We start from the raw sequence: 25,779 nt of genomic DNA, 5'->3' as shown, positions 1-25,779 counted from the left end.
AAAAATATATATAGTAATAGTTGAGTGTGTTTTTGAAGTGTGTCTTCACAATTAGGTTAATGCCAAGCAAGGTTAAATAATAGAAAATTAAATCATACCATCTAAAGAATACAAGAAAGGGTCACATAAAAGGAGAATACAGAGTTGCAAAACACAAAACAAAAAAACTAGCTGTTCCACTGATCCTGGTTAATAAAACACTTGAATGCCTAGTGCATTGGCTTATGCACTTTCTAAACACCCCAGTGCCTACAGGACCCACCAGGATCCCCACTAAAGGCCTCCACTCTCTTTCCTACATTGGTGCCCTAATGCGTTATGATTTGTGGGTACCATGCATATATGGGCTTACTGTCCCCAGGGGCTTCTTCCACCCTAAGCAGGCATGTCTGCTTTCCCTGTTCCTACCCGTGTGGGTCTCTTTTACTCTTTTTCTTCTTGTGCTCACAGAACATTATTTATAATATGCCACAAAAGCCCTTCTACACACTTACTCAGGCAAGCGTCTGCACAGATTAATGACAAAGACTGGGAGACTCAAGAGGAGCTTTTACCCTCAGGCCATCAGGACATGCCAGCAAACATTCAAACCTAAAACTCATTGTACATTTATTTTAACTTACTGCATAGTCACTTTATACTTTCTATATAATTTTTAGTCATTCAGTCAGTCATTTTTCAACCCTCTATATCCTAACACAGGGTCACGGGGGTCTGCTGGAGCCAATCCCAGCCAGCACAGGGCGCAAGACAGGAACAAACCCAGGCAGGGCGCCAGCCCACCGCAGGGCTATATAATTTTTAGTTAATATTATTTATTTTTGTTAATTTCATTATATTGCTCTTAATTGCATTATTATTCTATTGCGTGTTTGCTTTTGTTTTGCACAGAATTTGGAGTAGGCCAGTTTTTCATTGAACTGCATGTTATACCTGTATAACTGTGTGTGTGATGAATAAGACTCTTGAATCTTGAATAGAATAATAACATAAAAATCCTCCATTGTACTGGAAACATCTGAGGCTGAAGCATTGGAGTATGGTATAGTGGTCAACCTCTCTGTCCTGAAAAATCGTGTTACTTAATCTCATAGCTTAACATAACCAAAAAACACCAACATGTACCTCATATTTTCATGACAAACACATTCTATGCATTTCTTAGGTAAGGAAGTCAGTAATTTTAAGACAAAATAGTTATGTTCACTAATCATGGTGCCAGAGAGTGATGACAGGTAGCATGAATTTCACTGTACTCTGTACATGTGACAAAAAATGAACCTGGAAACCTGGGAATCTGTAGATATCATTAAAGCTCTATGGTTCCAGCAGCAATATGCTCCACTTCATTTAAAGAGTACTTAACCATCATGCTGCATTATATTATATTACATTATTTTATACTAGTGAAACACATGGACCTCCATCTGCATATATATTATATTATATTATATTATATTATATTATATTATATTATATTATATTATATTATATTATTCTAAGAAAGTAGGACAGGACCTGTCCTACCAGCATTCAGCACAAGGCAGGAAACAGTGCCACACTGACACTGTCACTCACAACTCACACTCAGACACACTTTAGCCAGACTAGAGATGCACATTAATCTAAAAAACATGTTTTGGGGGAATATGGGTGGAAAACAAACACAGGCCCAGGGTCTTCCTCCAGATACTCCTCAGTCATCCACTCACATCTCCAGATTACATATGTTGGGTTAATTAAATTATATTACAATACTATGTAATGTCTTTAATTGATTTTACCATCATAACAGACCATTTAAGCCAACAAAGCTGGTAAATACTACTCATCTAATTTCTCCAAAATAATACTGAATTGAGTTTTGAATGTTCCAAAACTACTTGGATTTTATTCTGTGCATCTATGGTTCCCTGTGTGAAGAAAAACTTTCTATTATTTGTGCAAAATTTACCCTCAGCTAGTTCTCCTCTGTGTTCTTACCGAAGAGCTCCATTTAAAATAATTTCAATCATGTCATACCTTTTAACATCTCTTTGCTTAAACTGAAAATGTATGGAGTTTACTGTAAATGATCTCCACCATACCAAGAGATGATATTAGAAATGAGTTTACCAGTTTGAGTATTAGAACAACACCTCCCACATAATAAATAATAACTGTGAATATAAAATGCAAAAATAATGAAAACAATAGCATTTCTCAGAACCAGCACATCTCCATTCTCCAGCACCACGTTACAAAGGTCCCCTTAAGTAAGGGAGGAAGTCTGAATTGATTTTGGAGGCAGAACAGACTCAGCAGGGATTCATATTTCTAAATAACAGTTCTGGGAGCTGGAACATGTGTGAGGAAACAAAGACCTCAATAGACCAGTCCAGAAGACCAGTCCTTACTCTGAATGCTCATTTCCCTTATAATTATTTTAAATGCACATTTTCCTCAGTGTCTCATAATACCTGCACTGTATAATCACAGGAAGTATTTGGTCTGATGACAGACGTTGCGGGCACATTTTACCAACATGGTTAGCATCTGTTAAAATATGCCAAATTGCATTTTCTGTCCTTATTTTCATTAAACTACAATTATACCGTCATTTTTGTCTTATCACCATGAGGCAGCTCAGGAATAAAAGACTATTTTAAAATACATGATTCTTTTAATTCCTTTTCGGATTTCTAGCTATATATATATATATATATATATATATATATACTGTGTATATATATATATATATATATATATATATATATATATATATGTATTATATATATATATGTATTATATATATATATATATATATATATATATATATATATATATATATATATATAAAGATAAATATATATATATAAATATAAGTCCCTTTCACAAATTCTGATTAATCCTGACCATACATAGTTAAATCCACAAAGCATTTCTGAGATGAAACAGGTATTTCCACATACCAATGAAGGAGCAAAATGTGCTATGCTGAGCTACAGGAATTCTGTACAAGAAATTAGGACAGAAAGAAGGACAGAAAGTTGACCAGATAATTTGAATGCACATCCATAAAATATAATAGAGGTTCAAGGAAACACGCCTATATCCTACACTTCCTTCTTGACAAATACATTTGTAAGGTTCAGTTAAAGCCATTAGGGAAAACCTTAGAAAATGCAATAAAGTTTGATTGTTCATCTTCACCCTGTAAAGCACTTTGGGCTACATCATTTGTATGAAAATGTGCTATATAAATATATATTGTTGATGTTGATAAAAGAAAAAACATAAAAATTATAAATGTATTTAATCTCTGTTTATTATATGCATATTATATACTGTAATTGCAGGTTTATTATGTGTATATTAAATAAATAAATGTAGAAGCTGTAATATTTGCACTTCAGTTTTAACTGTAATTTTTTTCAATTATTCAGTGCAAATGTCTAATAATAATATTTAATAATAATATATTTCTATTATTTCATTTGCATAGACAAAGTTTAAACATTCAGTACTCCAAAAAATGATAATAGCAGCATTTCTCTTCCAAGTCTGTAAAATTATGCTTAATACTGATAATTCCCATAATGGGTGAACCATGCAAACCAAAAGAAAGGTTTCATGGGGAGTAAGTAAAGGAAGAGTCTCAGGCCAAGAACTGCCAGCTTCAGCTTCAGTATTGTCCACAACTTGTACTGAGAACTTTAGTATATATTACACCGCTTACTTGATATAATGCTGGGTATGACTTTGTATAGAGCATGTCAATGACAAATATATTGGTGAAGAAAGATGGAAAAAGAAAATGATGTTCAGCAAGCAGATTGCTTGTGATTAGCTATATTCACAAATTCCATAGTAAAGACAGCATTAGCATTCTTCATTGCATGTTGGACTACATTCCTCTGAGCACTATTTTCATAAAACTCAATACTGTCTTCATCAGTGCTATGGCTATAACTGATGCTCGCATTTCATAATTGTCCCGATTCACCCATGCAGACTTTAGACAAAGCTACGGTTCATTGGTCTCTTGGCCTAATATGGCATAGCTAAACGCTCCAACTCATACTGCTTTACTTATACAGCTCAACAATTTTACCTTCTTTTCCCAGTGTAATAAGCTACAGTATCTTTTAAATTACACTTAAAGCTTGAATGCCATGTTTTTATTTGAAAATCATTGAGAAGGATCCATATGATTTAAGAGCTCATTTACCACTAATATGTTATTAATGGCAATATAAAAAAATGAGCTGTTTCTACTAAGTATGTTGCTGTGTAACTCCTACAATGATTGTTGCCAGTGTAGTAAATAAGAAAATGGCTAAAACAGTTGTGATTAAATAGAAAATTGTGTAAATCTGTGTAAATTTTCCATCATATAAATGAATATTAATAAAGTTATTTTGTAACTTTACCTCTGCTATTGCATTTGACAGAAGCTATTTTATATAGTAAAAAATCAATATCAGGCCCAGCAGCTGCATAAATAAGCAGAGACTGCATTATCAGAACATCCATGCTTAGACTCTTTCTGTAAACTCTGTTCAGTCATCATATATCACAGAGAATTTTGTACTAACTTACAGTATATTTTACTGTTTAATACTACAATAACTGCCCTAATTTAACAACATAGCACATGAATTACGTTTTACAAAGCGTTCTTGTTGCTGTTTTTTCCAGTTGAGACACCATCATTATAAATGGATTTACTAAGAGTATCAGAACTAAAGAACATTCTTAATCTGAAAGAAAAAAAAACTTTTTAGTCCTCAGTCATAGATAGAGAATGCTGTATGAGAAACTAACTAAGGTCGTCAAATTTCAAAAAGCATTGATAAAGTTAAACTAGCAGAATGTTTTCATTTAAACAGTGAATTACATAACTGAAGAAACACCAATGGAAATTAAGAGAAAATGTATTCATGACTGACACCAAATTGTACAACAAAAGGGCTCTGGAAACCTGGAACAAAGTGCCTAGTAATAGAGTTGAAATGGAAACCTTTACAAACTGAAAAAGGATTTAGATGAGATGTAGGAATACTTATCAAGTTTGATGGACTGAATAGCCTCCTCTCATTAGTCACACTTCTGTTGTGTTTATGCTTGTTATTGTACTGCAGCGACTTAGGTAAGACTTCATGCTGTATATAAGTGATGTAGCTGCAAACATCACATTTACAGAAAGTAAGAAAACATCTCTGGACTAGATACCTCAACTAGCAGTGCAGTCAGAAATGAAGGCTATTGTACCCAAATAGCAAATGTATTCCATCAACCATGTAACTCCCTGAGGACTGTAAAAATGCAAATGTATTCTAAATCTACTCAACAACAAAAGAGGCATTTCTGATGAAAAAAACATAAGGAAAATCTGACAATCATTATCTATGCCTCTTCCTCATCTCTGCAACCAAGGCTGATGTATATCAATAAAGTATACAAAATACAGAGAGGTACCTCTGTATTACCTACCACAATAAATATTCAATATTACAGTTAGGTCCATAAATATTTGGACAGAGACAACTTTTTTCTAATTTTGGTTCTCTACATTACCACAATGAATTTTAAATGAAACAACTCAGATGAAGTTGAAGTGCAGACTTTCAGCTTTAATTCAGTGGGGTGAACACAACGATTGCATAAAAATGTGAGGCAACTAAAGCATTTTTTAACACAATCCCTTCATTTCAGGGGCTCAAAAGTAATTGGACAATTGGCTCAAAGGCTATTTCATGGGCAGGTGTGGGCAAGTCTGTCGTTATGTCATTATCAGTTAAGCAGATAAAAGGCCTGGAGTTGATTTGAGGTGTGGTGCTTGCATGTGGAAGATTTTGCTGTGAACAGACAACATGCAGTCAAAGGAGCTCTCCATGCAGGTGAAACAAGCCATCCTTAAGCTGCGAAAACAGAAAAAACCCACCCAAGAAATTGCTACAATATTACGAGTGGCAAAATCTACAGTTTGGTACATCCTGAGAAAGAAAGCAAGCACTGGTAAACTCAGCAACGCAAAAAGACCTGGACGTCCAGGGAAGACAACAGTGGTGGATGATCACAGAATCATTTCCATGGTGAAGAGAAACCCCTTCACAACAGCCAACCAACACTCTCCAGGGGGTAGGGGTATCGATATCCAAGTCTATCATAAAGAGAAAACTGCATGAAAGTAAATACAGAGGGTGCACTGCAAGGTGCAAGCCACTCATAAGCCTCAAGAATAGAAAGGCTAGATTGGACTTTGCTAAAGAACATCTAAAAAAGCCAGCACAGTTCTGGAAAAACATTCTTTGGACAGATGGAACCAAGATCAACCTCTACCAGAATGATGGCAAGAAAAAAGTATGGAGAAGGCGTGGAACAGCTCATTATCCAAAGCATACCACATCATCTGTAAAACACGGTGGAGGCAGTGTGATGGCTTGGGAGTGCATGGCTGCCAGTGGCACTGGGACACTAGTGTTTATTGATGATGTGACACAGGACAGAAGCAGCTGAATGAATTCTGAGGTGTTCAGAGACATACTGTCTGCTCAAATCCAGCTAAATGCAGTCAAATTGATTGGGCGGCGTTTCATGATACAGATGGACAATGACCCAAAACATACAGCCAAAGCAACCCAGGAGTTTATTAAAGCAAAGAAGTGGAAAATTCTTGAATGGCCAAGTCAGTCACCTGATCTTAACCCAATTGAGCATGCATTTCATTTGTTGAAGACTAAACTTCGGACAGAATGACCCACAAACAAACAGTAACTGAAAGCCGCTGCAGTAAAGGCCTGGCAGAGCATTAAAAAGGAGGAAACCCAGCATCTGGTGATGTCCATGAGTTCAAGACTTCAGGCTGTCATTGCCAGCAAAGGGTTTTCAACCAAGTATTAGAAATGAACATTTTATTTCCAGTTATTTAATTTGTCCAATTACTTTTGAGCCCCTGAAATGAAGGGATTGTGTTAAAAAAATGCTTTAGTTGCCTCACATTTTTATGCAATCGTTTTGTTCACCCCACTGAATTAAAGCTGAAAGTCTGCACTTTAACTGCATCTGAGTTGTTTCATTTAAAATTCATTGTGGTAACGTACAGAACCAAAATTAGAAAAAAGTTGTCTCTGTCCAAATATTTATGGACCTAACTGTATAATGATGGAAATCTGTATAATAAAGAAGAATAGATAAAGTTGTATCTGATGCCACAGAAAATGTACATTCAAAGAATAGCAGTTAACTTAGTGGTGTCTTTTTCTTATTTCCTGGAAACTTGGGGTCAAGTTCAGTCACTCCACTCATTCATTTTTGAAAACTATCATCTGATCGTTATATCAAGTAAACAACGAGAAAAAGAAAAGAGAAGAAACAATCTAGGAGAAGACACAAATCTATCTCATGGCTAGCACATTAAAAGACATGTCAGCTCAGTGACAATGGATGTATTTAGATTTGATACTCCCCATAATAGCACGTCTTTAGACTATGGGAGGAAATTGGACTACCAAGAGGTGAACTTGCACAATACACAATGAAAGATAAACGTTCACCTATCATGGTCTTTAAACATTCTGTATGTGTTCATCATTGTTGCAGCTCATATGCAATATTTATAAAATAATCATTCCTTATCTATCACAGATCATCTCATTTGTGGACTGTGGCATCACTTTTATTGAGAGCTGGCAAAAAGCTGCATTTGTGCAATATTCGACCTGAGACATTTTAATGCAATTTAAAAATTCTAAGAATGAGCTATAATGTTTTAGTGACTCTGGTTACACTGGAACATTATGACATTTTTATTTAGACCAGCTAAATCTTAAGAACTCAGAAAGATAGAAGATAATTTTCCTAAAAGCATATTATAAAAATGGCAAGCATAACAGCATTCAGCCAAGGAAGGGTTGGTTCAGATCTGGGAATGTCACAGGATTATTAACTGCTATAATACACTATTGTGACAAGTATTCAAATCAGGCAGGTTGGACTCTTTTAAAAGAGCGTTAGACTTATTTATTATGTCCTGCATGGAGGAGGAGCGATCAATTTGTTGCTAGTTCCCTGAGGTTTGTGCCTGTTAGAAAAAAGATTAAGTGTTTTATTACTCTCCTCAGTACAACTAAGATTTATTGGATGAACCTGTGTGAAGCCTTTGATGCTCTTTAACTTTGCTTATCTTCTTATGAAAAGCCTTTTAGGTGGCATACCAAGCGTGGACATAAAGCACTGCAAAAATGATATTAAAGGAGGAAAGGGCACTTTCCACAGGTAAAGAAAACTCAAATAAATTAACTGTGAGAAAATGCCAGCTGAAAAATCACTTTCAAGGCACTCGTATAAGAAGATGATTCATATGGATTTTCTGTTGGTCAAGAATGTAGCATATAAATCGATCAGTTTCAGTTGTGCTGTTTGATAAAAAGAAACTGTATACTTAGAGATTAGAACAAAAACATCTTGTAAAAAAACAGAATTATTTAATGGGAAAGAAAGCAGAAACAGAGAATTCTGCATTGAAAGTTAAATTAAATCATTATTGCTCTGCAGTACCAAAGGCCTCTTCTTGGCCTTATATTTAAATAGGTACTCCTACTGTTCAGTTTATTAAACACTTCTGTGTGGAAATGCAATTAAAAATGTAAGGAACCACCTACACATGTACAGTACATTTAAAGGGAATGACAATAGAAATCCTGCACCCCAAAGTTCACTGCATTTACTGCTGATGAAACTAGGGCAGGAAAGTGAAAGCAAAATTGGTTTTGCTAATTCAATCCATATGTCTCTTTTCAGCAAGGTGCATGCATGTCAGATAAGAAAGCTTGAAAAAAGAAACACCAAAATGACACGAGGTTAGCTCTGCTCAGAGTGAGTGTGAAAGAAGCCATAAAAAGAAAAAGAAAGAAGAGTAAGATAGGCAAGTCCACAACTTGGGTTTCCTCGTGAAGCAGCCCTGTGTTGTCACATGCAGACCCACAGCATTCTGATCTGTCAAACTGAGCTTTCATGTAATGAACGGCTAGCAGGGTGATCTACTGTTAAGTACGAGAAATTATTTTGTTCTTGTTATTTTGTACAGCACCTTTTAATTTTCCTAAGTAAGAAATGCAGTCAAAGGCAGTCAGTTAATCATTCCCACTTCCCACTTACACAGCATCACAAACTACTCCACTTGTCAAAGACATTTAGTGTTTTTTGCTTTTTTTTTAAATCCAATAAGAATTTCATCTAAAGCCAATCAGAATGTAGATCACATGATATAAACCAAAATACAGTTAAGCAAATTTCAAATTGGTAGGACTTTGTAAATATGGAAATAGAGAGAAAATGAAAAAACTAATTATAAGGACGATTAATCTGTGGTGGGCTGGCGCCCTGCCCGGGGTTTGTTTCGTGCCTCGCACCCTGTGTTGGCTGGGATTGGCTTCAGCAGACCCCCGTGACCCTGTAGTTAGGATATAGCGGGTTGGATAATGGATGGATGAAGGATGATTAATATACAACCACAAATTAGTCAGTGACAAACTGCTGCAAAATTGCATGTCTGTTATGTTCAGCCAGGGTTAAACTTCCCCATTCTTGACTAACAAATTTAAAATGATTCTGACAGCATCTCAGTCAATTTAGCATAACATAGGTGCACAATGTGCTGTTTTTTAAGTAGCACAGTTGCCTGCCATTTTTCTTTTCATTTTTTATCTTAAAAAGTATATAGATATTACTGTTATCGTGGCATTTTCTAACCCACTTAATCCACGCCAGCATCGCAGCGGTGCTAAAGCCTATCCCAGCTAGCATAGGGTGTAAGGCAGGAACAAAACCTGCATAGGGAGTCTGTCCATCAAAGGGTGAACACACACACAAACAAACATACACACACACACACACACACACACACGCACACACACACACGCATGCACACGCACACACACACACGCACTCAAACATACACACACACACACACACACACACGCACACACACACACGCACGCACACACACACGCACTCAAACATACACACACACACACACTAGGGCCAATTTAACATCACCAATTCACCTAACCTGCATGTCTTTGGACAGTGGAAGGAAAGCGGAACACCCGGAGGAAACCTACAAAGACACATACAAAGAGGGCGAGGGACGCAAACCCTGGTCTCCTTAACATTGCGACACTGTGGTGCCCATATTACTGTTGCATTATATTCAATTTTACACTTTCCTAGGTGAGTTATTCTTTTATTTTTTTCAGTTTGCAATTTACCTACAATTCTAAAGATAAGATATTCTTACCATTTTAGTACTGGAACAATAGCCTTACTGTACTTTAGACCAAAAAGTTGCAGACAGGCTCAAAATTTCAAAAATAATAATGATAGTACCTGTGAAATTTCACTGAAAACAGAAAACTGATTTTATTTATGCTTTTCACATTAGACAGATCAACCCAAAACTCAAAATGTATTATGTAAACACATTTAAGTTAAACTCAAATGCATTGATGTTATTGCTATAGCTGTATACTAGATTTATAATTGTAAATTTATAGATATATAAAATATGAGCTGTACTGAATTCTACTGAAAGTAAGCACCTTTTTTCACCCTAAAACTGATACAGCTATATTCCCAATAGACAGTTGTATTAAGTTAATCTCTCTATTATAATAAAAAAATCGTGGGACGAGACAAGACTTTTTAGCCTGGGACAAAACGTGACTTTTTCAGAGAGATACTTTCAAGTCCTGTGAGATGAGACTTTGTGCCAAGAGATTTAACCACGTCCGGGGCCGAAAATAAAAGACGAAGAGTAGATGACAAAGTAGAACATCGTAAAGAATTCAAAAGCATTGGCACGATATACATGCAGAGCAGGTTAGAAACAATGAAAGTACTAAAATTTGAAAGTCTCAAAAAAATGATAGTAAAGATTGCATTAGCTCAAACAAACAGAAATTATTGCTCGGTGAAATAACAGAACAGCGAAAAGAGAGCGAATATATTGTTCGGATTTAAACTTTATGTCGGAGACTTGTAGATCTAATTCGTGTTGCCATCAGGGAAAAGTAGTATTTCTTCCCAATGAAGAGGCGTATCCGCGAGAATTAAAAGATTTGTTGTTTGGTGAAAGTGAAATCCACATACAATGTCAATGTCAACTTTATTTATATAGCACATTTAAAGCAACATCGGAATGCTGTGGCCAAAGTGCTTTACAATAACAGAATTAAAGAAAAACATACAATTAAAGAAAAACATACAATTAATATAAATAACATAAATAGAAATAAAATAAAACATAAATAAAATTAATAAATAGAAGTAATGTTACATAATCACAATGAGGAAACCATCAGTATTTTAATCTTGTTTTAAACAGTTCAATTGTAGACGACTCCTTTATGTAATGAGGTAAAGAGTTCCACAGGCGAGGAGCAGCAGCTGCAAAAGCCCTGTCCCCCTTGGTTTTACACATGGTACGAGGGACAACAAGAGACAACTGACCAGAAGATCTAAGCACTCTGGATGGCTGGTGTAAAACACACAATTCGGATAAATAGGCAGAAGCAAGCCCATGTAAAGATTTAAAAACTAGCAACAAGATTTTAAAATCAATTCAAAAACTGACAGGCAGCCAGTGTAAAGAAGCTAAAATAGGAGAAACAGAGTCATACTTTCTTGCCCCAACCAGAAAGCGAGCGGCAGCATTCTGGACCAACTACAGCCTGTGTATCAGGGATTTGCTAAACCCAGAATACAGCGAGTTGCAGTAATCAAGGCGAGAAAAGATAAAAGGATGAGCAGCTTTCTCAAGATCCCTAGAAGATAAAAAGGCTTGATCTTGCCTAATAGATGAAGCTGGAAAAAGCAACTCTTGACTACAGAATTAACTTGTTTCTCAAAAGAGAGGTTACTGTCAAAGATAACACCTAGATTGTGGACTTGAGGTTTGCAAAAGACAGAGAAAGAGCCAAGAAGTCCAACACCAATTTGGGCTTTAGCTGATGGACCCACTATAAGCACCTCCATTTTGTTTTGATTCAGATCAAGAAAATTATTAGCCATCCAGGATCTTAGTTCAGAAAGACAGTTGTGCAGTTGATTTATTGCAGTGAAAAGAAATGTTAAATTTCCTAAAAATAGCTCCAATAGGGTGAAGGTATATAGAGAATACGATAAGACCCAAAATGGATCCCTCAGAAACACCACATTTAAGAGGAGCAGTAGACAAAAAAGAGGAATTTAAAGTCACTGAAAAGTGTCTACCAGTTAGATATGAACTGAACCAGTTAAGAGCAGCCCCTTTAAGCCCAACAAGATGTTCAAGCCGCAACAGCAATATCTCATGGTCAATAGTGTCAAAGGCAGCAGTCAGGTCCAGGAGGACAAGTCAGTAATAATAGAGATGTCACTGAATACTTTAAGGAGGGCCGTCTCAACACCATGATAACGCCTAAAGCCAGATTGGTAGAGCTCAAATAAATTATTGGAGTTAAGGTGATCAACCAATTGATTACAAATAATTCTTTCTAATATTTTAACCAGAAATGGCAACTGGGGGCGAAAATTGGCTAAAACTCCAGGATCTAATTCTGCCTTTTTTAGACAGGGACGCACTGCAGCATGTTTACAAAATGAGGGCACAACCCCCGCACTAATGGAATCATTGATAATGGCTAGTAAAGAAGGGCCCAAAACATCAAAGGCTTCCACTAAGAGGCGTGGTGGTACAATTTCCAGAGGACTGGGGGCTGGTTTAAGGGTGTCAATAGTTCTTTTTAGCTGTGAAAGTGAGACAGGATCAAAAGATTCAAATACAATACTATGATTAACAGTAGGAAGTTCATAGTCAGTTGGAACAATACCACAGCGAATTTTATCAATTTTACTGACAAAGAATGAAAGAAACTGCTCACATGAAAGAACAGTGCTATTTAATCCCATCACAGAATGAGGGTGAATGGCCACATTAATTGAATTAAATAAGACCCTAGGATTCTTAGAATGACGGGAAACTAAATCAGCGAAGAAATCATGTTTCGATTTCTTAACTGCAACCTGGAATTCGAATAAAGAAGTCTTAAAAATCTGTTTAGTAACAATCAGACCATCGTTTTTCCAATGCCGTTCCACAGTTCGACAGGCACGGCGCAGCGACTGCGTAGTTTCATTTAGCCAGGGAGCAGGTCTTCCCTTATTACAGCGTGTCTTGAGCAGAGCAATTGAGTCTAATACCGTTTTACTAGAAGAATTAAATTCTAAGACATAATCATCGATACAATCATATTGGACACATACGCGAGTGGCAGAGACGTGAAGTGGCTGGCGCGTAGCGCAGGCCAGGGGGGTTGGTGAGCAAAGCAAGCAGGGGGCAAAGCCCCCTAGTTTAACTTAAAATAAACAGGTTTGTATATTTATGTACTAGAGGACTTTGCACACTACATTGTCAGGCACATACTCGTCCTAGTCGGTTATGTTTGAGTACTTCCCACTACGGAAAAATTGATTGAGGTGGGGCTACTTTCAGAACTGTTTCTGTATTTTCTGTGGCTTTTTAATTGTTACTTACTTATTTTTTGTATACAGTAAGGTATTTCACATAAAGGAGCATCGCTTTGTTTGTAAAATGTTGCAAAATAGAGATTGTTAGTAAAGTTATTTTTTTCCTGAATGATTCTCTTTTTATGCGGTTTTGAAAGCTAACTTATGACAGTTTTCATTTGACTAAACTTGTAAACCTGTTGCAAAACTTACATCACAAAAATTATATGCATGTTAAATCTTGAATAATATACTGTACTTACTTAATCCCATTCTTTTCTACTTCTCAGTGTAGATTTTATGCTACAATTTAGGTGTGAAATGAAAAGACTTCAATCAACAGAGTAATGTCCAAAACATTAAATAATCTTAAATACAAAAAACTAATGTATATTTTTAATTCAATGTATTGATTTAGCATAACTGGTACTTTGCTTAAACACTGTTCCAGTGTTAATTACTCCCAATGTAACTGGCTAGCATTAAACTAAACACACTGAGTTGTGTTAACGTTGCTGGTTCTTTTGCAATTACTTTACTTATTTATTTGAAACTGGACATGACTGGATTAAGTAATTTCAACATTTTATGTTTTCAGTATGCAGTACATTAACATCACTTATTAAAACATAAAATCTACAATAATATTAAAACATAAAATCTTCAATAATACGCAGACGATGGAGAAGCATCGCCAGCAGCATAATAAAGAGTACCAACAGCAGCAAATGGATAATACATTAAAATTTCAGTGCTTATTTAATTCCTATGTCTGTTTACATACAAAATGCTTCTTTAAATGCAGCAGAGAGGGCACAGACTTATTTTGCATGCAGACCTTTTTAATTAAGCACTGATCATGTCATTTGTGGTATGTTAAATATTTTATTATACTGTACAGTGTCATTTGTAAAATTAAATGTATATGATTTATGAAAAAATAATTAAAATACAACGGTTCCTGGATTCAGCAAATCTATAATCCTATTTTATCATTCTTTAAGAGTTGCAAACCTGTTCCAGGTTTAATCTGGACAAATCAATTTCAAACGCTTCACAAAAAGTAGCCTTGGGTGGTAAAAATCTGATTTGCTTAGCTTATGAATAACAGTAGCTACCTACTGTAATTAAAGTCTATCCAGTGCCACTAAACACACTTACTTTTCAATATATTCAAGAAATAATTAAAAAAAATTAAATATTTAGCTGACAGATACATCAATGGTTGAGTTTCACATTATTGTAAAGTCTTTTGTGAACAGAATTGTTTACTGTTTATTTTCTATTGTTGAAAAGTACATGTTCTGATTTGTTCTTAGAAGATTGTTATTTATCTGTAGTTTTAACAATTTTAAAAGTAAGTGAGAGAGGTTGGGAGCAGGCGCTGATTGCACATTGCCATACCCACCACATGATGAACCACCTAGACTGGGACCTGAGTGCAATCGGTGTCATCTCAGCAACACACTGGAACTTTTTGAGTTATTTTGTTATGGTGGCTGGATTGCCAATTCTGCCATCAACCCCCAAGCTTTCCCTGTAAATTGGAGGACCTGCTTGCAGGGCTGGATGCAGATTAACGTCATACCCAGGACGAAGCGACTGCAGGCTAAGGGCCTTGCTCAAGAGCCCAACGGAGTGGAGTCCCTTTTGGCGTTTATGGGATATGATTACTGGCGCAGGTCACTAGCCTCAGAGCCGCCACTCCACCCATTATTATGGATATTGATGTTAGCCCTACATTGCTAGACAATCTTCAAAAGCAGTATGTGTTACTGCTGACAGTTACTGTTGACAGAACCCCATTCACATCATTCAGTCATTACCTTTTGTCTAACATTTACAGTTACTGGTTGCTAAAAAAAATGAAAAGTGAATTAAAAATACCCACAAAATACAATGTAGAAAATTTTAATTGTTTTATACTACATTTTAAAATATATCGAGGTGTTATACATAACTTGCAATGTATTTTTCTAAATTTCTCACAGACAACAAACTTAATGAGATTGCTGAGTATCAGAAATTATTTTTCTACCTCCCTGAGAGACACCAGATTACCAGTAAACATACCTTAATCATCACTAAACTCAAAGAAGTAAATAATATTTTTCAAAATGTAGCTAGAAGTGCTGTATTTTTCTATGTTGTTAATGGTTTCTTACTGTAGATGCCTTTTGCTGTAAATTTTGTCAATAAGATAGTCGTCTTCTGATCAATCAGTTTAACAATCATTACCTGACTTTACATTTCATGTGCAAATCTCGGAGTAAGCTGTCTTCAATAAATCCACTTCACTAGTAATGCTTTCAAAATTATAATTTAGACTTGGGAAGTTAAAAGCATAAAAATGTTTGTATTTTATAATTGCATAAACTGCCCTGACTTTCAAATGGCTAATTAGCAGGGTTAGAAACTTAAAAAAGAAAATGAAGTCTTAATAATAGACCTGGTAATTAAATTTTTTAAAGTCCATTTTTATTAAACGTTACAATTGCAATGAGTCAGTCAGTTTCTGTTGCATCATTTTGATGTTGTTACATTTGTGTAGTACCTTTTTTATTAAATTTTACAAGCTCAGTTTATAACAGTGTAGATCAAATGCCTGTGTGAACAAAAATTAGAGTATTTGCATAAACTCATGAATTATTACTTGGGCAAATACATTGCCTTTAATCAACCTAAAAGCTAAATAAATAAGGACTTCTGATTTAAAACATTCATATAATCACTGCTTACATTATACTTTATATGTGATTCTTTTACACTTATTTTCTGAGTGATAATCTATAGCATTTACCTAAACACGTTAAAATGTATATCCTGTCCATTACTTGAAAACATGTTTTTAATCATGTGGAAATCATATTATGAAATTGAGGAAGTTTCTACGCTGCAAGCTAATTTAATTAATTAAATGTTCAACTTCAGAAAAGCATAGCATGGTGGATAAAACATAAATCCACTTTCTATTCAGCATCATTAAGCCAGAATGACCATCAACAGAAAACAATAATTAGCCTGTCACTTTGGTTAGTCATGATACAACAGTGGGGAGAATTAAATTTTAGTATGTTTTTTTTCCCATCTCTACCTGATTACATTAATGACATCACTGCTTTATTAGATGTAAGCAACAAGGATACAGTCCCTTCCCGGAAAGAGGATTTTGTGACGAACCATTTCTCCCATAATGCACCCAACGGACCATATATCAACTGCAGGTACAGAGGCAGGTAAATTGCAAAGAAAAATGAAAAGTTAGAAGAGACATTGCTAGAAAAGAGTGGAGAATGGACTGAAAAAGTAGTTAAACAGAGAAAGCATTAGTAACAAAGGATTATACACAAGTAGCAGGATGCTTTGCAATGGAAAAGCCAAAGTCCTAAAATCTAATTCCTGTTTTATGTACATTAACTCATAAGCAGAAATGAGTAAGCATTCTAAAAGGCAAGCACACTTCTTTAAGACCATAACTATAATCAATAAGACCATAACTATAATCAGATATTTGAGTCAATACGTAATCTCCAAATGATCCTAATATAACTTGTTACAATTAAAGTAGAATGCTGTAAATTAACACCAAAAATGGGCTCTTTACCAAATTATTATAGCTATGATGTAAAATGAATAATAAGCAATATTATGTTGTTATCCTTTTTAAATAACAGTTGTGAGATACGACATTTCACAATGAAAACATTAAAACAATTACAATCTCATTCTTTTATTCGAATAACCAGTAGCAATGGCGCTAAATTAACTCAAAGGTGTGATGTCATTGTATTTTAAGGAATAACATGAAAATATTAATGGAATATATCTAAACCTATAAACATGAAATGATTTAAGTCATTGAGCTGCAACAATTAAACTGCAATCCTACCATTTTCCTTGTATCCCATCCCCAGGATGACTTCAGGCGCCCTGTAATAGCGCGTCACCACATATGGCGTCATCATGAAGCTTGTTCCTGCAGTCCTCGCCAGTCCAAAGTCAAGGATTTTAAGAGTACAATCTGACTTCACCACAATATTGCTAGGTTTCAGGTCCTTGTTGAATATTAAAAACAAAATGTGCATTTCACTGATTTAACCTCAGTTGTTTTGAAGTTTTATAATAGATGTAGTGAGTTGAGAAAGAACATTGGGACATGACCATTTGATAAAGTACAGGAGAAGATTTACTACTAGAATTAAAAATGTTTCAATCATTGCTGCAAACAAAAACATTACTGGTTACAATTATGACACACTAGGAATATTTAATCCTGGTCCTAAAGTGCCAGAGTGGCTGTAGACCTTTACTCCAATCAATGTTCTTAATTTGATGTCAGTCACTTTTCATCCAAAATCACAATTAATCAGATGGCTCTCCCAGCTCCCTGTCTTCAGTCTCTGCAGTCAGTAATTGTGTGACTTTTAACTTCTCTTTGAAAATCAGAAAGATATCAACCTCAAGAGTGAGATGACTTTCAGAGACTTTTAAGTTCCTAACTTTTTCCTTCATTTCCACTCACATGCCTATTAAGAATTTTTAAGTCCTTTAGTTGGCAATTGGATGCAAATAATAAAGCAATCCATGTGTAACCAGCTGACTTAGTACTGTTTCCACCTTGAATACATATTCATTATAAAGTATTGTAGCCTTTGTAATAAACAAAGCATAACTTTCTTAAATACTCGTCATCCAATTCAAAGCTGCAGGCTTGGCGACTATCTCTGTGGCATCAGGTGCAAGGCAGAAAGAAGCCCTGCATAGGTAACCAGTCTTTTGGAGTGCCAAGTGCTTAAGAAAAAACTATAAAAAAATATTAACTGCTTAATGAATTATAGTACATTTTCCAATTGATAAAATTTTTAACTAATTCAGAAAAGCAAAAAATATATTTTATGAATTTCCTAAACAGCAGAATACTAAAAGGAAAAAGAAAAACTTCTAACTAAGATATCTTTTATATTAACCACAAGCTTTAAATTCCAATTAAAAAAAACACTAGAGCAAAATACGTAGCCACTGTAGCTCTCCATGACCAAGACTGGACATCCCAATGTACATAAATTATGGCTTGTACATTAAAAACTAGCAGAAGCAAACCATTGAAAATAGCAATGTTACAGCATCTATAAAGTCAAAATCCCTCAGTGATCTTCTTGACCTGAGAAAACTATCCTGGAGAAACACTGCATATTATCTTGCATGTAGCTGAAGACTTTGTAAAGAAAGTAACTGCGACACTATATACTAACCCTGTGAATGATGCCAGCTGAGTGCAGGTGCTTGATGCCACATAACATCTGATAGAGTAGGTAAGACATTCGCTCATGGTCTAGTTCCATCTGGATCACTTGACAAAGATTGGCATCCATCAATTCCATTACAAGATATCTGGAATTCAAGCAAAAGTTATTGTTCAAGCTACATTTTAAGTGTGGAGGATTAGAGCAAACACAAAACCTAATTAAAAACAAAAGGCCGCTTTTAAAATTATATTGCAGACTACTGAATGTTGCTAATGCTTTTTCAGTACATAAAGAGAACCTCGCAGGCAATAATTGAGCTGGGAACTGAAGGGAAACTGCACGCTGATTTGGTAAAGAGGTCAGGTTGCAGCATGAGATAAATGAAATGCCCTGGCATCAGACTGATTTAGATATAATCTGTTTCACAATCAGGAATATTTTGATATACAGTGACATAATATTTGGGCAAAGAAACATTTTTCCTTGATTTACCCCTCTGCTCCATAGTTTAAAACTAAAAATCAAACAATTCAGACATGATTAAAGTACATATTGCAGACTTTAATGTATTGGTATTTGCATACATTTCGGTCAAAACATGTAGAAATTACATTTTTTACATGCTCCCCCCATTTCAGGGCACCATAATGTTTGGGACATCTGGAATCAAAGGTGTTTGTGATTACTCAAGTATGTTTCATTGCTTCATTATTGCAGGCATAAAAATCCTAGGCTTGCTTCTACCTATAGGCTATCTTTGGAGTCTGTAGTTGCCATTGTTCAACATGCGGACAAGAGCTGTGCCAATGTAAGTCAAAGAAGCCATTATTAGGCTGAAAAACAAGAATAAAACCATTACAGACATCAGTAAAAGCTTAGGATTACCTAAATCAGCTGTCTGGAACATCATTAAGAAGAAAAAATGCACTAGTGAGCTCAGTAATTACGAAGGGAATAGTAGGCTAAGGAAGACCTCTACTGCTGATGACATAAGAATCCTCACTATGGTAAAGAAAAAGCCCCAAATGCCTTGTCTGAGAAGATCAGAAAGAAATGGCTATAAAAAAAGCAATGGCTATAAGACAGCAGCATGATGTTTCTGTGGCAACAGTTGCAATTAATATTAAGAGGTTTAAGGTTCATGGAACTGTAGTCAAACACCCTGGATGTGACCACGAGAGGAAAGCTGACCACAGAATGGGGACAACTTCCAAAGAGATATAAGCTGAACTCCAAGGTCAAGGTCCATCAGGATCTGATTGCACCATCCATCGCTTTTTGAGTGAGTATGGACTCAATGGAAGAAGACCGAGGAGGACTCCACTGTTGAAAGAAAAACATAAAAAAGCCAGACTGGAATTTGCTAAAATCCATATTGACAAGCCATAATCCTTCTGGGAGAATGTCCTTTGGACAGATGGGACAAAACTGGAGCTTTTTAGCAAGTTACATTGGCTCTATGACCACTGAAAAAAAATTAAGCTTTCAAAGAAATGAAAAACATACATAGTGTGAAACATGGAAGAGGCTTGGTTATATTTTCTGGAGTCTGTGCAGGGAACAATGAAATCTCAAGACTATCAAGACATTCTGAAGTGGAATGTAATACTCAGTGTCATAAAAGTTTGTGTCAATCGCAGGTTGTGTTTCTTCCAACAGGATAATGTTGAAACACAGCTAAAGCATCCAAGAGGGGCTAAGATAAAAAAAACTGGAAAATTCTGAAGTGGCCTTCCATGAGTCCTGCTTTGAATCCCATTGAACATCTATGGAAAGAACTGAAACATGCAGTCTGGAGAAGGCACCCTTTGAACCTGACATAGCTGAAGCAGCTCGGGAACAGTGGGCTATACTACCTGTTGACAGAGCTACCGGAATTGCTAGTTTGTGCAACAAAATATTAGGTTAAGAGTCCCATAATTTTTGTCAATGTTATTTTCATTTGTGCTACTATTCGAAATATTCTGTTGAAACAAAACTCTAAAGCAAAGTCTGATTTTTGTTAAATAAAAAAAAACAATGATGGGTGCCAATTATTTTTATACGTTTCAAGTTATTTCAGAGACAATTGTGTATTTTCTTTTTTTGTTTAGGAACACCAACAAATTTGTCCACGACTTGTACAGTGGTGTGAAAAACTATTTGCCCCCTTCCTGATTTCTTATTCTTTTGCATGTTTGTCACACAAAATGTTTCTGATCATCAAACACATTTAACCATTAGTCAAATATAACACAAGTAAACACAAAATGCAGTTTTTAAATGATGGTTTTTATTATTTAGGGAGAAAAAAAATCCAAACCTACATGGCCCTGTGTGAAAAAGTAATTGCCCCCTTGTTAAAAAATAACCTAACTGTGGTGTATCACACCTGAGTTCAATTTCCGTAGCCACCCCCCAGGCCTGATTACTGCCACACCTGTTTCAATCAAGAAATCACTTAAATAGGAGCTGCCTGACACAGAGAAGTAGACCAAAAGCACCTCAAAAGCTAGACATCATGCCAAGATCCAAAGAAATTCAGGAACAAATCAGAACAGAAGTAATTGAGATCTATCAGTCTGGTAAAGGTTATAAAGCCATTTCTAAATCTTTGGAACTCCAGTGAACCACAGTGAGAGCCATTATCCACAAATGGCAAAAACATGGAACAGTGATGAACCTTCCCAGGAGTGGCCGGCCGACCAAAATTACCCCAAGAGCGCAGAGACGACTCATCCGAGAGGTCACAAAAGACCCCAGGACAACGTCTAAAGAACTGCAGGCCTCACTTGCCTCAATTAAGGTCAGTGTTCACGACTCCACCATAAGAAAGAGACTGGGCAAAAACGGCCTGCATGGCAAATTTACAAGACGCAAACCACTGTTAAGCAAAAAGAACATTAGGGCTCGTCTCAATTTTGCTAAGAAACATCTCAATGATTGCCAAGACTTTTGGGAAAATACCTTGTGGACTGATGAGACAAAAGTTGAACTTTTTGGAAGGCAAATGTCCCGTTACATCTGGCGTAAAAGGAACACAGCATTTCAGAAAAAGAACATCATACCAACAGTAAAATATGGTGGTGGTAGTGTGATGGTCTGGGTTGTTTTGCTGCTTCAGGACCTGGAAGGCTTGCTGTGATAGATGGAACCATGAATTCTACTGTCTACCAAAAAATCCTGAAGGAGAATGTCCGGCCATCTGTTCGTCAACTCAAGCTGAAGCGATCTTGGGTGCTGCAACAGGACAATGACCCAAAACACACCAGCAAATCCACCTCTGAATGGCTGAAGAAAAACAAAATGAAGACTTTGGAGTGGCCTAGTCAAAGTCCTGACCTGAATCCAATTGAGATGCTATGGCATGACCTTAAAAGGCAGTTCATGCTAGAAAACCCTCAAATAAAGCTGAATTACAACGATTTTGCAAAGATGAGTGGGCCAAAATTCCTCCAGAGCGCTGTGAAAGACTCATTGCAAGTTATCGCAAACGCTTGATTGCAGTTATTGCTGCTAAGGGTGGCCCAACCAGTTATTAGGTTCAGGGGGCAATTACTTTTTCACACAGGGCCATGTAGGTTTGGATTTTTTTTTCTCCCTAAATAATAAAAACCACCATTTACAAACTGCATTTTGTGGTTACTTGTGTTATATTTGACTAATGGTTAAATGTGTTTCATGATCAGAAACATTTTGTGTGACAAACATGCAAAAGAATAAGAAATCAGGAAGGGGGCAAATAGTTTTTCACACCACTGTATATAAGACAGATGCTTAAATTAAGCAAGAGTCTGAACTTTGTGAAAACTAAGGAAAGACATGCAAGAGACTACTGTATAGCTTAATAAAACAAACAAAATAAAAACCTCTTTAGGGAAACTAGGGTTAAGAATTCTAATGTTGTAATGATGGGTTTTGGTTTTGGTAAGAAACTCAGAAAGAGGTCTAACAAACCCACACTTTGACTATGAGTGCTCTTTAGTTTAATTCTTTTAAAAAGGCATTTGCTCATCTCTAATGCTCTAGAAACAAAGAATACAGGCTTATTTGATCATAAGTTTTCTTTAAAATATGCAGTTTTAAATTTTTTGACATATTCTCTTTTGACTTACACATCTTGAAATTCTTCTAAAGATTTCTGTGGCGTAAATACATTTAATAGGCTGATAATCTGCAAGAAAAAGAAAAAGAAATTTCTGTCAGGTAATAATCATTCCAACCAAACAATAAAATGTTTTACAAAACTCACTAAATCCCTATTTTAAATGTTAAGTGCTTTTTTTTCTTCAGACACAAGGATCACTGAACATAAGCAGCAGAGGATATTGATTTCTGTGAAACAATTTTAAAGTAATTACTAGAACACAATTCAAATCCTTGAAATGTGAACTTCTTAATAGATTTTTGGAGGCACAGTAATCACACAGATAATTTGTATCATCTTAAAGCTAATCTATGTCAAATATAAGAGAACCCACAGCATGTAAATTTCACATTATCATCCGTTGTAAAAATAAGCCAAAACTAATGTGTGAAAACAAATAATAACAACTTTTTGTTTAAAAGTTCACATTATTGTCATCTTATATTTGAAAGCCATATATAATCAGAACATAAAGATAAAAGAATCAAAAATGAAATTAAATATCCATAGCTTGTCAGTTAAGCCACAGTATGCAGTGGACATGACCATCATCAAGAAGGTTTACCATTTCCTCGACTTCTACAGATGCCTGAAGTAAGCCCAGATGCCTCCATCTACGCTCACAAGTTCCGACAGAAAGTATTCACCCATTGGAAGTTTTCACATTTTATTGTTATACAATATCAAATCACCGTGGATTTTGACTTTTGGACACTGATCAACAGAAAATGACTATTTAATGTCAAGAGTGGAAAACAGATCTGAGTAAACAGCCCTAAATTAATTACAAATATGAAACATTAAATAATTGCTTACGTAAGTATTTATACTATTCAAGTCAGTATTTAATACATACACCTTTGGAAGCCATGATAGAGACGTGAACACACATCTCTATCAGCTTTGCACATCTGGAAACTGAATTTTTCTTCCCCATTCATCTTTGCAAAACTGCTTGAGCTCTGTCAGGTTGCATTGGGATTTTATCAAGTCAAGCCACAAATTTGCAGTTAGACTGAGATCTGGATTCTGGCTCAGCCACTCCAGAACATTAACAAATTTGTTTAAGTCATTCTGTGTGGTTTTGGCTTTATGCTTGGGGTCTTTATCTTGCTGGACAACAAGTCTTCTCCCAAGGAATGGGTTTCTTTCAGACTGCATCAGGTTTTTCTCCAGGATTTTACCAGCCACCCTTACAAGCTTTCCTTTGCATGCTGTGGAGAAACATACACACAGCAGGATGCTGCCACCACCATGCTTGACAGCGGGGACGATGTTTTTGATAATGTGCAGTGTTTGGCTTACATCAAGACTGGTGGTTAGTCTAATGGCCGAAAAAGCTCAACTTTGGTCTCATCGGACCATATAACCTTCTTGCAGCTGACTTCAGAGTCATACCAAGATGGCATGTGCATATTTTTTACAGTAGCTTTCTCTTTGCCACTCTCCAATACATCTATGACTGGTGACACAACCGGGCACTAGTTCTGCAGAGTCTCGCCAATCTGTAGCTTGAAACTCCTTCAGAGATATCATAAGCTTCTTGGTGGCCTCCCTCACTAGTCTTCTTCTTGCATGATCACTCAGTTTTTGTGGATGTCTTGCTCTCAATCTTAATGATTGATTCAACTGAACAAGTGATATTCAGTGACTTGGATATTTTTTATCTCCATCCCCTGGCTTGTGTCTTTCAATCAACTGTTCACAGAGCATTTTTGTGTCTTCATTGTGTAGTTTAGGCCACCATGCCGACCACAAGTTTGACCTTTCAAGTAAGGTTCATTTAGACTACAATCAACTGAATCCCTTTGTCTACAGACATTTATTCTCTATTTAAATAATTATGTGACTTCCAAAACTAGTTGGTTGAGCAAGTGATGCTCATATGTGTCATATGAACATACTTCTGTGATTAATTTGTTTTTATTCATAATTAATTTAGACAGCTTTGCAGTAAATAGTTTGCACTGTGACATTTAACAGTCTTTTTCTTTTGATCAGTGTCAAAAAAGCCAAATAAAATCCACTGTAATTCAATGTTATTGAACAATAAAATATAAAAACTTCAAAGGGGTGAATACTTGTTATAGTCAGTGTAGGTGAACAGTGGATGTCCATCCTCACTGGCTACATTATATCTTGTTATGGTATCTTCTCAGCCCAATGGCTACAAAGGATAAGAGAGTGTGCTAAAGATAACACAGAATATCACCGGCACAGAACTGTCTTGTGTTCAGGACATTCCACTTTAGAAAGAAAAATGGATTTTTTTAAAGACCTCAGTCATCCTACATAGTCACTTTCTTCCCTCCTCCACTGCAGCAAACAATACAGAATCATTAGCACTTGTGCCACAGGATTCAAAATCAGTTCAGAGATTCTCCCTTTAACCCTAACCAAACCTTTAGCATTCTTTAGGGATGCACCGATACCACTTTTTTGGAAAACGAGTACGAGTACGAGTACGAGTACTTGCATTTCAGTACTCGCCGATACCGAGTACTTGCCGATACCGAGTACTTAATAAAAACATGATTTAAATTCATAGGTAACAGCTTTAGTCATATAATTTAACAAAAAAAACAAGAAACTCTCATCTATCCACTGGGAGGTTAGGCTAATTAGCGACACGGGGCTAACACTGCTTGTCCCAATATCCGTGGTGAAACTAAATGCAGAGGAGGCTTGCAGTAGGCTGTGGATATGTTTTTTCACGGAGTCGTGTAGTTTAGGCAGCTCCGTGTCAGTCATGTAGCGGCGGCTTGGGACATCATATCTGGGCTCCAGAACATGGAGGAGATGCAGGAATCCCACATTTTCTACCTCCGAGAGTGGCTGGTCACTCAATGCAATGTACTCGATAATTGCCTGTGTTAT

The 25,779-nt window shown here is 36.0% G+C and overlaps 1 protein-coding gene across 10 annotated transcripts in view; it reads right to left on the bottom strand.

The window, feature by feature from the left end:
- mapk10 (mitogen-activated protein kinase 10) overlaps positions 1–25,779 on the bottom strand; it is a 402,326-nt gene that overhangs the window by 114,306 nt on the left and 262,241 nt on the right. For 8 of the 10 annotated variants that reach the window (XM_051928085.1, XM_051928087.1, XM_051928092.1 and 5 more), the window contains 4 exons: positions 22,871–22,929; positions 18,783–18,921; positions 17,420–17,585; positions 16,677–16,748 (listed from right to left, as the gene is read on the bottom strand). In XM_051928085.1, coding sequence (XP_051784045.1) covers positions 16,677–16,748; positions 17,420–17,585; positions 18,783–18,921; positions 22,871–22,929 — 436 coding nt within the window. The remainder of the gene's footprint in view (positions 1–16,676; positions 16,749–17,419; positions 17,586–18,782; positions 18,922–22,870; positions 22,930–25,779) is intronic. The other 2 variants (XM_051928086.1, XM_051928088.1) reach the window with 1 other exon arrangement.

This window comes from Erpetoichthys calabaricus, chromosome 5 (genome assembly GCF_900747795.2).
Source record: "Erpetoichthys calabaricus chromosome 5, fErpCal1.3, whole genome shotgun sequence".
NCBI classification, from domain to species: domain Eukaryota; kingdom Metazoa; phylum Chordata; class Cladistia; order Polypteriformes; family Polypteridae; genus Erpetoichthys; species Erpetoichthys calabaricus.
The sequence above is the reverse complement of the archived record's forward strand: the minus strand, read 5'-3'. Positions and strand labels throughout refer to the sequence as shown.